General features: G+C 48.0%; 1 protein-coding gene across 1 annotated transcript in view; it reads right to left on the bottom strand.

Annotated features, from left to right (window-relative positions):
* Positions 1–1,704: 1,704 nt before the first annotated feature.
* Positions 1,705–15,259, bottom strand: part of SLC7A1 (solute carrier family 7 member 1) — a 44,861-nt gene continuing 31,306 nt past the window's right edge. Inside the window, exons 5-12 of the mRNA XM_082336978.1 lie at positions 14,655–14,779; positions 12,814–13,036; positions 11,852–11,991; positions 10,053–10,155; positions 7,954–8,165; positions 7,475–7,623; positions 4,932–5,040; positions 1,705–4,190 (exon numbers count right to left, since the gene is read on the bottom strand). Of these exons, the coding sequence (XP_082193104.1) occupies positions 4,081–4,190; positions 4,932–5,040; positions 7,475–7,623; positions 7,954–8,165; positions 10,053–10,155; positions 11,852–11,991; positions 12,814–13,036; positions 14,655–14,779 (1,171 nt within the window). The 3' untranslated portion in view covers positions 1,705–4,080. The remainder of the gene's footprint in view (positions 4,191–4,931; positions 5,041–7,474; positions 7,624–7,953; positions 8,166–10,052; positions 10,156–11,851; positions 11,992–12,813; positions 13,037–14,654; positions 14,780–15,259) is intronic.

Below are 15,259 nucleotides of genomic sequence, written 5' to 3' on the forward strand. Positions count from 1 at the left end.
CGCCAGCTACAGCTCTGCCCTTCCAAAACCCCGGTAATAAACAGCAACGCGTGGCGTCAGCACCAGCAGTGCTTTCACCGGGGCGGCCCCCTGCAGCCCCCTCTCCCCCGCTGCGCCCCAGCAGAGCCGGCTCCCAGCCGGCAGCACGCCCCAGCCCCCGGTGCCCAGGCGGGGCCGGTGGGCAGGGGGGCAGCCCCTCACGCTGCGGAGCTGCCCGACACTCGCTGCCCAAACCGGCGGCAAACTCCACCCCAAGGGACAGGAAAAGGGCGAAACGACGCCAAAACCCAGCCGGTAATGATTTTCAGTGACCAAAGAATGAAAGTTGCAAGCAAATAAGCAAAATATAGTAACTTTTTTTACAAAATAATTAATTTGGTGGGGCGGGGGGAGCTGTTTTGACAGCAATTTTCCATTGAGAAAGGCTGGCTGGCTGGTGACATATCTGGATTTGCTATATAACTGCGAGCTGCAGCCTCGGTGCTGCCCACCTCCGCCCGCTGCACACCGGCAGTCGGTAGCACCCTTCCCACAGCTTCCCCGGAGGGCTCCTCTCAGGCGAGCAGACTGGGAGCAACCAAATACAAGGTCAGTCCTTTGGGCCAGAGCCTGCCCCGAAAGATCAGGCGGGCCATTTTTACTACACCTCTCGGCTTTGGCAGGAAAGGATCTATTCTCCTGCTGAGCAAAGGCATCGCTTCTCCATTCCCACCTCTTCATACAACCAAATGCTCTGCATCTATACAAAATATTCTCATTATAAAATAATGCCTGAACTATTTACAAAGAAAAGCTCAAATGAATGAAAGCATATCATTCACAACAGCAAGGTTATAGCAGCAGTTGCATGTCTTCAAAGATACCTGGCTTGATCTATGTTACATGCAGACATCAGCAGGGAGGCAGAGGAGACGGTAAAAAAAAAAAAAAAAAAAAAAAACCCCACCCATTCAGCAAAGTCCTTGATGTCCTAGGAAGAAGCAGTCAAATTTGCCCTTCAGCTTACAAAACGTACAAGCAAGGGGTGGATGCAGCCAGGAGGGGATGGGGCAGGAGTACGCAGCTGTGTCAAACCCATCACCTCCTCACCGGTCCACTCCCTGGGTCAAGTCAGGGAAGAGGAGGCCAGGAGGTCCCCAGGTCCAGCTGGACACACGGGAAGCAGAGCCAGGGAGACACCTGCGCTTCCCTGGCACTGCGCAGGGCTGCAGGCTCCCTCCACCTCCTTGTATCTGGTGAGTAGCAACAAACAGCAAGAGAGACGGCAGCATCCGTCACCAGGGAACTGATGGGTTGAAGAAGTCATGACGGAGGAGGGGGAGATGGGGCTAAGGATCCTCACCTCCACTAGCAAATTTGCAGCGGGTGGCTCTGGGCCTGGTACAGGTAACAGCACATTTCAATACCAAATCTGGTGACACAGAAAGGTTTTCCTATGAATCTTCTCAGAGAAAAGGCAACTGAAGAAAAACGACACCCATCAGGACTTTCCCTTCTACATGCTGCTATTATATGCCACAAAAGCTGAAACAAAGTTATGGAATATAAATACCAGAACAGATCCCTCAGTAGACAACAAAAATAAGTTAATATTTATAAAAAAATTTACATACAGCAAGAAATCTGCATATTTTTAAATAATTTTCTTTGGAAACACACTTCCAGTCAGAACTGACCTCCAAATGGTCATTGCTGAATGTCTTAATTGCTCAGAAGCTGGTACCCAAGGTAGGGAAAAACATCCTTGAATTTTTGGTACAACAGGAAACTTTGCTCCCCTTTGAGTTTTCATCTTCTTCCCCTCCCACCACATCTTCAGTGCTTTTTGGGAGGCTGTGGAGTGTGTCGACCTTGCCTGTGTTTAAACAAAATAGACCTCAACCTAGTGGCTTTTAATTTCTATATTCGTCTCTCCCTGCTTGAGTAAGACTTTGTATATGCACGAGGGGCAAAGGCTTGGCAGACTGTCAAGACCCAGCGACTGGAACAGACTCGGACTTCATTTTGTGGGGGAAACTACACTCAAAACGCACCCTGAAATGCACATGGGAGGCAATGAACACATTGCCTTCACTCCCTCCAGTTCCAGCCCTGGCAAGAAGAGCCTCCCAGTGCACTAGAAGGAAGCCAAGATTAAAACTCTTCAGTGGGCAGAAAGGCTATGAAGTCTCTCCTGGAAACCTGTGAGAGATGGTCCATGGTCCAGCTGTGTAATCCAGCAGATGGTCTGCTCCCCTTTCTGCTGCACCAGATGCCCGGTGAGACCCTGGTGAAGGCATGCAGGGGTCTGTTCTTCAGTTCTCCAACTGAGCAATGGGGACAAGAGCCCATCCCTTCATCAGTGAGAGCCATGCTGACAAACAGATTAAAGATTGTCCGGTGTTCAGAGGCGGTAGTGTGGAGGACACCTAGGAAAGCATCCACTCAGGTCGGGAGAGTCTATTTGGGATGCTCCATCCCTGGAAGTGTTTGAGGTCAGGTTGGACGGGGCTTTGAGCAACCTATCTAGTTGAAGATGCCCCTGCCTGTGGCAGGGAAGGCCGGACTAGATGATCTTCAAAGGTCCCTTCCAACCCAAACCATTCCATGATTCTGTGATTTGGTTTTCAGTATGAGCTGAAGTGTGAATTTAAATCAGTGGCACACATCGGCATGGCCCACCTTCCTGATGCTTTAACAAGCCTTTTTTAGGGTAGTGAATTTGGCTGGGGAAAGGTATTAGAGAGAATTAAAAAAAAATTTCATCTTACAGCACAACCAAGGCATTGCCAACCAAACACAGGCCCTGGTCTCAATTCCAAATTTCCCAGCTTTCACAACAGCCAGGCTCTGGAGACGATCTCCAGCCCCAAAGGGAAAGCTCCTCTCAGCAAACCAGACCCTAGAGTTTAGCGGTATTTTCTGGGCTGTATGTTCTGCTGGGACCGAGGAGCCCCTGCACACCCCCACGGCCCTCCCCTGGTCAGGGGCAGACACCAGGCACTGCTCACAGATGAACTTCCAAGACCCTGAAGATCTTCCTGCGCTTCCCCTTCCCAGGGCAGAAATGCGCTCCACCCACTGACGCCAAACCAAAGTCTCACAGCCAAATCCTTTGCTAACGCCACGCGGCCAGCACACAAAACTGATGTGAGGAGAGGAAAATAGGGCCCTGCTTGTTGTCAGACCTGGGCTCCCTTCTGCTAGCCACCCCACCACTGCAGCCACACCACTGGGGATTTCCGAGGCGAAGAGGTAGGACGGCTCTTTGGAGACACTCGTTCTTTTCAAGCCATTCAAGTACTTGCAACAAATAGTTTTATGGCTAAACCTGGCAATCCCTCTGCTGAGCGTATAGTCAGCAGAAACATCTGCTGGCATTACCTGCGCGCTGGCAAACGACCACTCACCCGAGAAGCAGTGACCACAAACCCTTCACAGCAGCAGGGTGCTTTAAAGCATATGAGTACATAGTTAAAAAAAAGTTAAATGCAACAAAAACTATGAGACCTGATACTTTGAAGAATGCAAGTCTTGCAGGTGCTTTCTTAACCAGGTGAAAGCTGGTGTTTGGCGAGAGCCTTTTTTTGTGCGTACACATGGGGTACAGCTCACATCGGGTGAAGGATGGATCTGGTCTAAGCCTGACAGTAGCACTGCAAAATCTGCTCCAGGTATAATCAGGTAGAGTATCAGTGGGGAGGTAATTCCCGGGGCTACTGAAAGAAAGACCTTTGTGAGGTCTGGTTTCATAGCAGCATTTAAGGTTAACTGGCACACAGAAGCAGTTTTCTTTCTACACGCTAGGGGAAAAAAAAACAAAAACAAACCACCAGGAGAGGGAGGAAGGGAAGCGCGTAGCCCCAGATTAGCTGACAGTGTTGCCGGGAGTATACCAGAGGTGCGGCTTTCTTCCTTGTGATCCCTTTAGCTGTGCTACTAGGCAAGCTGCAAGCTGCAGCAACAGGGCTGGGGAGTCCCGCATTACACTTCCTTATTCCTGCTTTACTGATTAATCAGGTGTAACCTGGTTCAGGATCCCCACCACAAAGCTTCCTTCACTGCGGCCATTCCCCAGTTGCCCGTAAGCCAAACATGCCATCATTTACAGCTGTCCAAACCAGCGTCCGTGTTTCTCTCCACATCTGCTGAGGCCGTGTAGGTGGCCTCCACGCTGTGCCATATTCCATAGGTAAAGTAGATGATAAAGCCTGCGGAAGCCAAAGGGAGAGGGCACTGTTAGCTCTGTAAGGAAACAGAAACCACTACTCACGCCGACCAACACAGGTTACACCAGGGGTAAGTCCAGCCATCCTGATGGCTTGCTTCTAGCAGACTGCCACTACCTTCCTTAGAAAAAAGCCATTAACGCAGGCATCAGTCTTTAAAAGACAATCTACCCAGGCCCCAAATGGGGGGCTGACTATAGAATAAACCTCTTATGCTTTTCAGTGAGTTCATTGCAGTCCATTCTGCAGAGAGCTTTCTCTCTCCATGTGTGCCTACAGCATCCATCACAGTAAAGTACATCTGCAACTGATGCTAATCTTAATAGTTTTCATTATAACAAATTCCCTGAGCAATTCAGCCTTCTCCACATGGCTATTGGGAGCATCTTGAGATGGATCTCAGCTCCTTCAGCTCCAGAAGCAAAAGCCCCACCACCTGGACTGCAGTTCAAGGCCAACCAACAAGATGCGCTGTATTGTTTCTTGTTGGCAACAGGACCTATAAGATGGTTCATGGATTGTTGTTTTCTCCTCACAAAGGTTTCATGGCCCTCGAATTAAAACAAGGCTTGAGACGCACTGCCTAAATGGCTTCAGTTAAGTCACTGAGGTTGCCGAAGGATGATGAGAGTGCAGGATCTCTCCCTGGACCGCTACAATAAATTTATAGTTAACGAAATCTAGTAACTTTGAACACAGAACTTTTTACCGTCTCAAACTCACCTATGAGCATCCAGACTGCAAACCGTATCCATGTGCCTAGGTCTAGCTGCATCATGAGGTAAACATTCACAAAAATACTCACAACAGGAAGAAGGGGCAAAAGAGGTACCTGAAAAAGAAAGAGGGATACATTACATCCACAGGGCAGATCAAGGGGCCGGCAGGAACATCGCATCCCCTGTAAACGGGAAGTGACGGCTGTTACCAACTCTTCAGCTGCCAGATCTGAGAAAAGGCAAGGTTAGACCAAAATGGAGGACATTGATCCACCGTGGTAGAGGGATTTGAACAACGCTGTTCACCTGTTTTAAGAATGGATGTCCTTGTTTTGTGGTCTGGAAGGAGGCAAGAGGCAAATTTTAGCAGCAATACTAAATACTTGTGGGGGGAAGGAGAGAAGAGGAAAACCAAGGACTGTATCATTACAGGTACCTATTGAAGATCAGAAGAAGGTAAGGAGAAGGCCAGAGGAGGGACCTGAAGAACTTTGTCCAGCAGGTACCAAGGTAATTGAGCAATATAGAGCAAATCATCCAGGAGCAGAAGAAAAAGAGGAAATATTCTAAGAGAGGAGTGCAGCTGTACCAAGAATGCCTTAATGATCTGAGCTACAAAGAAGAATGAGACAGTAAAGCCAAAATGCAAAAATCAGAATATAAAGAAATAGCACAGGCATGTAAAGACAAAATCAGAAAGGACAAATTATAACAATAGAAAGGTTTGTGAATATGGTGAAACCAAGAGGAAAGTGAACTTCACTCCTAAGGAAAAAAAGAGATTTACAAAAAGAAACAGGCTGAAATGTTGTAGGCCTTTCTTGATTTAAGCTTCACCAAAAAAAAAAAAAAAAAAAAAAAATTTATGGTGAGCAGCTGTTCACATCATTAGAGAAAGGGGATGGGCACACAAATTAGAAAACGGAAGAATATTTTTCTAAATTAGGCTTTGTCAAGTCAGTAGGGACAAATGAGATTTCCCTAGGGGGGTGAGTTATGTACCCAGAGATTGCAGAAGTGATCTCTGAACTATTAATAGGCATCTCGGAGAGCTCTTGGTAGACCGGTAAGGTCTCTAAAGACTGGAGAAGGGAGACAAATTACCTATTAAAAAGAAATACAGAAAAACAACTGGGGAACAAACCAGTCAGCCTTGGATTCCCAGAGAGACTTTGGAGAAAAATCACTAGACAGACAGGTTGTAAATGTCTAAAGGACAACAAGGAGATAAGAAACAGGCATTACAGATTTAGCAGTGACAGGTCTAATTTTTTTTTCTTGGACAGGGTAGTGGCTGAGGGGAAAAAAAGGAGGTAAAATATCGTGAGTGTAAAGCAAAGAGATCTCCTCAGAAGCAAGTCCAGAAAATACAGTCTAGAAGACAGTTCCTAAGTTTTCTGCTCCTGGCCATTTCTGTTTCCACTTCTGGGACTACAACCACAAGATGAGCTGCAAACACTACCTTGGGCAACTCTGGTTGGATTAAATTATTAAAATCAGAGAATTTACTGAAAACCTGTAATTGAAGAGCAGTCAAAATGAGAGCAGTTTGGAGGATGGGATTAGAATCCAAAGCTAATTTAATAAATTGGGGAAACAGCCTGAAATCAATATGATAAAACATGACTTGCAGGATTATACTGGGGGGAAAAAAAAAAGTCATCCCAGTGTTTGTTTAATATAGAAAGGACCGTGTGCTTCGACAGAGCAGGAAAATGACACTTCCTCATACTTAAGGCTGTTAAAGAGAGAATGGTCATCCCTTAGTCTGCATGGGGAGACTAAGTACGACATGAAAGTGCACTTTCTTAGAGCCATTTAGCGAGTACCCCTTTGATCCTCATACCAAAGCTTGGTTCTTGGGTTCTCTCGCCTTCTGTATCCACAATCCAATGTGTCCCTTCAAAACCATGCCCTTTTTTCCTCTGGTCTCCGTCTCTTCCATGTCCTATAACCATCTGCTTTCACAAGCACTGTCCTGCCATTCCCTTCTGGCCATGTCTCTGCACCAGGTTCTGCCATCCCAGCTTCTCCTGGACTCCGGCACCATTTACCTTTCCTTCGAAGTCCTCTACTGTCACCTCTGACCTGACCACGTGTGGCTTCCCCTCTTGATTTCCTCCTCCAACCTCTCAGCTAACCCCTTCAGTCCTTCTTTCTGTGCCAAATCTGCTTCTGCCCACAGGGCACTGCTGGGCAGCAGGCTTGCCATGACACTGCTTCTGACATGCGTTCTGCAGGACAGCACTACACTGACATTCGAGGTTAGACCCCAAGAGGAAACCACACTGAGAGGCTGAGCTCAGCTCTGGTAGGACATCTCTTTATGCACTAAGTGCAGACTATGAGAGGTTACAGCCACGCTAGCTGGAGAGCTCAAACCATCAGCTCTATTGGCAGCCCTGCATGGAGAAGTTCACATCATGCCTATCTTCTGTGCATGTCCATTTGGCCAAGTCCCCCCTTCTGACACAGGCCAACACGCACTTCCTCCTCCAACCAGCTCCCAAACTGCTTTTTTCTAGGTACACCTTCCAGGACACTCACCTTAAAGGAGAGCTTGGTTTTGCTTTCAGGCTGTTTCCATATAATGAAGCTGACAACAAGAACAAGGATGGCAGCAATAATCCATACAGCCTTTATCAGAATGCTTGGCTCAAGGACAGTCAGGATACAGCTACCCACGATAAGGAAACCTGCGAACAGACACCAAAAGCTTACCAAGTCTTTTTTTAGGAACTGAAAAAAAAAAAAAAAAACAACAAACCCACAAGCAGGCGAAGCGGAATCTGAAAGCTCGGCAAATAAAACAGCAACACATGAAAAAGCTAACTAAGAAATATGCCCTTCCCCCTATACACTCCCCCCCGCAATCTGTGGATTTCTTTTCAAGTCATAAATTTAATCTGTAGATCTTCAGTTATTTTGGCCATTACAAGAGCTCATCAAAATTACAGCCAAGAGGTAAGCTCTCCCACCATGGTGAGTACAAGGACCTACCAGTTGGCTCACTGCCCAGTGCTTACCAATGACAAAGGTTGAGATGTTCACCACTGAGCCAGAGAACTTGGAAGGGTCCGAATTTGGGGGACACAGTATGGCTTTGAGGGAACATTTCTCCTCTTCCTCCGGCAGAAATCCAGTTTGCGACTCACTGGTACTCACAGACTCGTTGTTATCCGTCTCCTCTGTTGTCCTAGCCATCTGGTATGCCAAATTAGGCTGCTCCGGCTGATACCTAGGAAAAAGGTAAGGAGACGAAGAGCATATTGGTTTGGTGCAGGGTACTGTTCGTTTACAAGTCACACAGATAGCCATGGCTGCGCCCTAGTTCACTATGGCACCAGAACGCGCATGCATAACATCTACAGCCTTCTCTTTCAGGGGGAAATCCGAGGAATAATGTCGTCATAACGCGAGCAAATATGGTCAGCTAACAGCTCAGCAGATATTGCACCCCGGCAGCTGCTGATCACACCCCGTGGCAACATTCCTGGTGCCCCATCCTCCTCCATCCCAGTCTCTTCTGCTGGCTTGTCTGCTGCCACATCGGGAAGGAAGAGGTGAACAAAGAATGGTAATTTTTTGTTGCATGTGTGGACAGCACCTCATTCAACAGGGCCCTGATGCACAACCACGTGGATCCATAAAGAAAAAACACTCTTCCAGCCTCAGCTCTCTTTCACAGAAGGTTTTGCCCATGACTCTCAGCCACAAGCCCGACTAAAGGAAAGGACCATTTTGAAGCACGCCTTAAAATCGCTCCTGTGGGGATGTGTTTGCAAAGAGGGCATTTGTGAAACACTGCAAATTGAGAAATGCAGTGAAATCCTTGGCTCCAGCCACAGCAGGGTTATTAGTGGCAGGACCTTACACGTTTGGAAACAATTCATCTGCTTCTTCATTAGGCAGCCACCGGGGCAGCCAAATCACTGCCCAGGCTGCTACAAGACAGGCTATCAGCTCTGCAAATCTACGATGGGGAAAATGCCATACAATGGGTACAGCAGCTTGCAAAAATAAATTGAGAAGCCATTTACAGCTGTATGGAGAAGAGGGGATCGGGAAACCAGAGGAAAAGAAGGGCAAGGAAAATCATCAAGAATTTTCAAGGGGCAGGGTGGACAGCACAGGCACAGAGCAATGGTATTACAGTACAGTGTTGGCCCTTCACCTGCTGCAAGACAGTTCTTAGTTCAATGCATTTGCTGTGAGCAGGCAAAAAGACTCCGCCAGACTTTGAATAAGTCATTGAACACAAAGGTATTTTTCAGCAACGTGATCTTCAAAATGCGGTCCTCATGGGTAGAGTGCTGTTGCCCATGAGGTGCCAAGCAATGAAGATACTCAATTTTCAGCTTAGGTTAGGGAAGCTATGGGAGCTCAGCACTTCTAAAAGACATGCGCTAAGGCACGGATCCTGCAACACATGCTCAGGGTTTTTGCTGCTGCTAGACTTTATCTTGAATCCCTTTTCAAAAGTAAGATGACCTGTAGAATCATAGAATCGTTAAGGTTGGAAAAGACCCTGAAGATCATCGAGTCCAACCATTAACCTAGCACTGCCAAGTCCACCACTAAACCATGTCCCTAAGCACCACATCTACACGTCTTTTAAATACGTCCAGGGATGGGGACTCAACCACTTCCCTGGGCAGCCTGGTCCAGTGCCTGACTACTCTTTCAGTGAAGAAGTTTTTCCTAATATCCAGCCTAAACTCCCCCTGATGCAACTTGAGGCCATTTCCTCTTGTCCTATCATTTGTTACTTGAGAGAAGAGACCGACCCCGACCTGAAACTGTATCGCCAGTGGGAACAGGAGTGATGACGATGCAAGCATCCAGGACCACACATCCCTCATCCCTAAGCACTGGCATATCTCCCAGGGCATTCAGGGTTGACCGCAGCAGGAGTGGCATGGACCAAGGGTTAACCAAGTTCAGAGGACCCCCTTGCAGATCCAACTAGCACAATCCCCCATGAGCTTAAAGAAACAAGTTCTTCACATGCTTATAGCTGGAGATGTTCATGGGTTTACTGGGTCTATGGGAACTGTCAGGGCATCTGATCGCTGTGTGGATTTCTGTCTGTGTGGTACAAGAAAGGCTGTTTCTACATCCATACCTCAGCACCAACACGCAAGCTGCTACCAAGGAGTAAGCCAGGAGTGTCCCGATGGACATGAGATCCACAAGATCTTTCAAGTCGAAGAGAAAGGCCATAACAGCTGTAGGAGGAGAAGGTGGTGAGAGAGGGAAGAAAAATCAGTAACACAGCATAACCTGCACATCTCAGGAGCGTTAACGATGATGCAGCACATGTGTGACTGTTGCTCAGGACTCAGCTGTGGAGCTTGAGCTGTCCTGAGATAGGGAGAGGCAGGACTTGGCACATGAATAGCCCGAGCCTTGCAGGCTGTCCCAGCACAGCCTCACTAGCTGGAACCAGAGGAACCATTTACTACAGTAAATGCCAGCCTCTCTCATATGGGTATATTCACCCAGCTACCAGCAATGAGCAGGTATTTAAGCCACAGCCTCGTTGCCGGAGTCCCCCAGCGCAGCCGCAGCACCCCTAAGGCCACAATTATCTCCTGGAAGTAGCTAGAGGGAACAGAGGATGGGGAGCATCTCGCTCCGGTGTCTCAGCTCAGCTGGGGCAAAACCAGGCTTGTGTGCACAATGGGACCAAGCACCAAGGAGTGCATCTTGAGTTAGCATGCCTCGTCATGGGGGTTTCCAGAAAAAGGTATAGACTGCCACCCCTTAGGGATTACCCTGCTTACATGCCCTCACCAGGGAACCCCTGGTTGTACAGACCTTTGTATAAAGGCCTTCAGAAGGAGAAGCAAGTAAGTGGAGGACAGATGCACAGTCAGACATTCAGATGACACCACCGGTCGTTTGAGAGTGCAGGGACCTCAGAGCTGAGCCTGGCCGAGCCTGTTCTCACCGCGCTGCCTGGAGCCCAACAACCAACCCAACCTTTAAGCTCAGCTGTCCCTGCAGCTTCATATGCACTTTGGTCCTAGGTGTTACAGACCACTCTGAGGAGACCTGAAGGGACTGCAAAGCACTTTTTTTTTACTTTATCTGGCTCTTTTTCACCCAGTCTGGACCCGAGGCCGCCAGGTGCCAGAGGAAGGTGCCAAAGAAGCAGCTGTGAGGAGGCTCCATGTGTCCCAGCGGCAGGAGCTGAGCCATTTCACAGGAGCTCAGAGCCCACAGTGGCAGTTCAGCACCAACTCCCCACCAAACATGGCATGTTCTCACACTGATGGCTCATCCCACATTTGCAGCAGAAGGTAAAGAGGAAGCAGCAAGGCTCTCCTCTTTGCTAGGCATCGTGAGGAAGGGGGCGGCTACAAGAAGAGGGTAAGCCGCTCATCCTTGCCGTCTGGGAGGTTTAATTCCCATATTCCTGGGGGCTGGGAGAGGGAAGGGGAGGACGGATGGCTGCCAGCTGTGACTAACTGATTAACAAATGCCTGTGCTGCAGGGGCCATCTGCCTGCCTCCGGCTGCTCTGGTGTCTTCTGCCGAGCTGCTACCCACAGGCGGTGCAATGTCTTCAGCCAAGCCAGGCCAACAGCCACAGGATGCTGAGGCACCGCTGGCTGCCACCTTGCAGGGGGTTAATTATTTTTAAGGCCAGCAGAGCACCTATGGAGCAGATGAAGACAATTCTTGGCATGAGACAGGATGTCAGCAATGAGCTCTGAGAAAGAGGGACAGGCACACAGCGAGCTATTCATGCTCACCCAGCCCCTCCAGGGCATGCCCTGGAAACCCAGGGCATGCTCTGGGAAGTCGTGCTGTGCAATACATCCGATTAATAAGTGGGCTAGGGTCAAGCGGACTTATCTGCCCCTAGGATGAGCTTATGTCTCCTTTCTGCGCATTTGTGTATGTCTTTGGATCTTACCTGCAACGGCCCCTGATGTCACTGTTGCAATTACTGGAGTTTTTCTCTTCTCGTTGACTTTAGCCAAAAATTTAAAGAGAAGTCCATCTTCTGCCATAGCATAAATTATTCGAGGCATTGGAAACATGGAGCCAAGAAGACTAAAGACACAGAAGGGGGAAATAATCTACTTATATCACCTCCTGCTGAGCACAGGCACATAAATGAAAGCAAGTTTATGGCAGTACAAACACAGAACAGGTGGCTTTCGTCCAGTTCAGCTTCTCCTTCAAGGGCTCCCTCTGCACACTCATGTTGCTGATAGCTGGGAACTGAGGTGCAGCTCTCAGATTTTGTATACCTAAACTTAGCCACGGGGCATGAAAACAGCCTGACTTTCAGGTAGCAAAACAGCTGTAACTTCTATGAGCCTCTATGAGTTGCTCACCTAACTGAATATGTCTAAGTTAATCTGAAACAATAGGTCTCCAGAGTGCAGAAGAACATGACAGTTTGCCTCCAGCCTGCCCTGCCTCCCACCCAGATGGCTGTCCTGCAGGCAACCTGCAGACAGATGGCCCTGGATATGGTAAGGTCCAGAATATGCACCCTGCACTACCTGACACAAGTCTGCTCTCCACCCAGGAGGCCAGGATGTCTTGTGGGCAAACCATGCTTGCACTTCAGAGTTGCCTCCATGACTTGGTCACTGAATCCATTTATATTCCAGAGATGCACCTGCTGGGTCTGCTGCTAAGATGGGAGTTTCTGAAGTGATATTGGTCATGTACCTCCCTGAAATCTATCACAGGGTGAAATCCTGGCCCTTTTGAAGTCAATAGCTCTGAATTTCATCCCTGGTCTCAGCTCCCTTGACCTAGGGGAACACAGTGAAGGCAAACCCCTGACATGCACCATTTTTTAAAGGAGCTGGAGATACATGTTTGCATTGAGAGATGCACAAAGGAAGAGCAGTGTCTTACCTTGTAGAAAGCGCACACAAGGAACCGACAGCTACTGCGTAATTGGCTCCACCCCAGCGCACATATTTAAAGGCATTGGGTAAAGGGCTATTGGTATCCAGCTGGTAGTAAGGCATCATGAGCGTCAGGGCAGCTGACACGCCAAAATAAGCCACGAAGCAGATGAGCAGAGATGCCACGATGCCAATAGGAATGGCCTTCTGAGGGTTTTTTACCTCCTCGCCTAGAAGAAAGAAATTGAAATATCAGCTAAACGACGAGCAAGACTTCATGCCAACCGCGGGCATGCTGGCTGGGGCTTTCAAGGGCTCCGTGGGCAGCGAGGTGCTGTTTGACTGTATGTGGAGCTGCATGCTGCCATAGCCTGCCCCAGCCTGTTGCTCCCACATCTGCTGCTCCTGTCACTCCTTCTGACATAAACATTTGTGGAGGCCTTGTAAACTCAGGCACAGAAACGATCCGGATTAAAAGCAGTCCTCTCCCCAAAAAGAGTTATTTTTACCTCCAATTACTCCTGCTATCCCACTGGTGGTGCAGCCCCAAGAACAGTTCAATGATCACAAGTGATGGGACAAGAAATTATTGTGCAGTTGTCGGGCAGATCCTTGGGTGAGCATTTCAGTTAGCATCTCCACCAAAACTACTACACAGTGAACACAGCACCATAGGTGCCCAATTACAGGGAAATGCAGACTTTGCACAGCACCTGGAAATCACATGGATCTTCGAAAATCCCTCTTGAAAAAGGGACTCCCTCTAGTTTTTACAGAATTTTTTTGACAACCAAGTTGAGCCGAATGTGTAAAACAAAAAAAATCATCAAAATTCAGGCACTGATTAATTAAGAAACAGCTTTGAGCCTTCCCTGTCCTCCAGAGCTGCTCTTCTCTGAAAGCAAGAGCTCCTGAGGTTTGGCATTTCAGGAGGATGAACCGATAAGCAGAGACCCATACACCTGTAAGTCAAAGGTAGATGAATGTGTTTCTCCTCCAAGGAGAAGCCCTAGGGCTGGCTGGAGTAATGGAGCCCGCACTTCTCAAAATCCTTGCAACAAGACACAGTACTCCTTTATCTGTTTTTGTGATGATCTCCTCCTCCCTCTGCTCCAGCTTTGAAGCAACTCAGTTCTTGCCAAATGTGAAATTAAGGATAACCCTTCCTTTCTCCAGGGAACTGAGATTCTTCTTAGACAGGAGAAACATGACAGTGCTGATGGTTTCTCTCTCAGAATAAGATCTCTGAACCTTTGGAGGTAAAAACTCCCCCTATACTTTGAGCCACAGTTTTAGGCTGCAGATGACACCCCAGAGGCTCCCTGTTTCTCTGGCTCTTTAAATACTCCAAGCCAGTGGAGCATCTTCAGCTGAAGGCACTTAAGAACCCTACTCCAGACTAACCTGTTGATTAAAGCATCATCTGGAGTTAGAGGTTCAAACTTCACCAGCCGTACAAAGCATCTGAACCTGGGCCTTCCCTGTTTGCCTAACTGGTAAAGCTGGCTGTGTTTTCTGTGGAGTCTGACCTGGTTAGTGTCCTCAGTGACCAACCATGGGAGTGGGCCCTGCAGGCAAAGAGGGGAGAAAGCTCATTTTGTGGGTTATACGGTCTAGCTGCCTGCCACAGCAGCTAGAATTCAACACTCGGGCACCCAGGGACTTGGACATACTCAGCACTTTGAGCATTAGGAGCAGCTGAGCCAAAAGTATGTTTTGGGCTGAGGTTCAGAGGGATGATGAATGCAGTGCCCTGAATTACTCATTATCTGTGCTGTGCAACATTACTGAAAGCCAATCTACCAGCAACCAGGTTCATAACCAGAATGAAGACATCTTCCCTCTTACCTGTAGTAGCAATACAGTCAAATCCCACGAAAGCATAAAAACACGTGGCTGCCCCTGAGAGAACTCCTTTCCATCCATAGGGCATAAACCCTCCAACACCGTAGAGCTTTTCTTCCTCTGTTAGACTAAAAGGCATGGCACTGGGTTAGAAGTCATCCTGCCTAGGTGGGAGTAACAAAACTATTCATATAGCTCATAACAAAACCCACAGCTGGAGTTTGAAGGAACGTGCTCTCCCTTTCACATGCCAGCACACAAATACCAGGCAAAAATGCTAAGCCCTACCCACTGCTGAGCTTTGGACCGGCCTGCAACAGCCTGGGGAATGCACGGAATAAAAATGGTTCATGGTTTGTTCCCACCACCTGTTTTCTGGGGCGGATAAAAATGTCTTGGCAAAGACAGGGAGAAAATAGCATGAATATTAAAATTCCTCTCCTAAATTTCTATTACTGCATGTGTGTAGATACACATATTCATTCAAACATAAGCTTTTGAAAAAGCACAATATATAATTCTGAAAACTGAAGACTGAGAAAAATGAAAATTATCCACTTCTCACCCAAGATGGACTCAGATAAAGTGTAGGTGAGTAGACGTCAGAG

This window comes from Platalea leucorodia, assembly GCF_965183815.1.
Source record: "Platalea leucorodia genome assembly, chromosome: 2".
NCBI lineage: Eukaryota > Metazoa > Chordata > Aves > Pelecaniformes > Threskiornithidae > Platalea > Platalea leucorodia.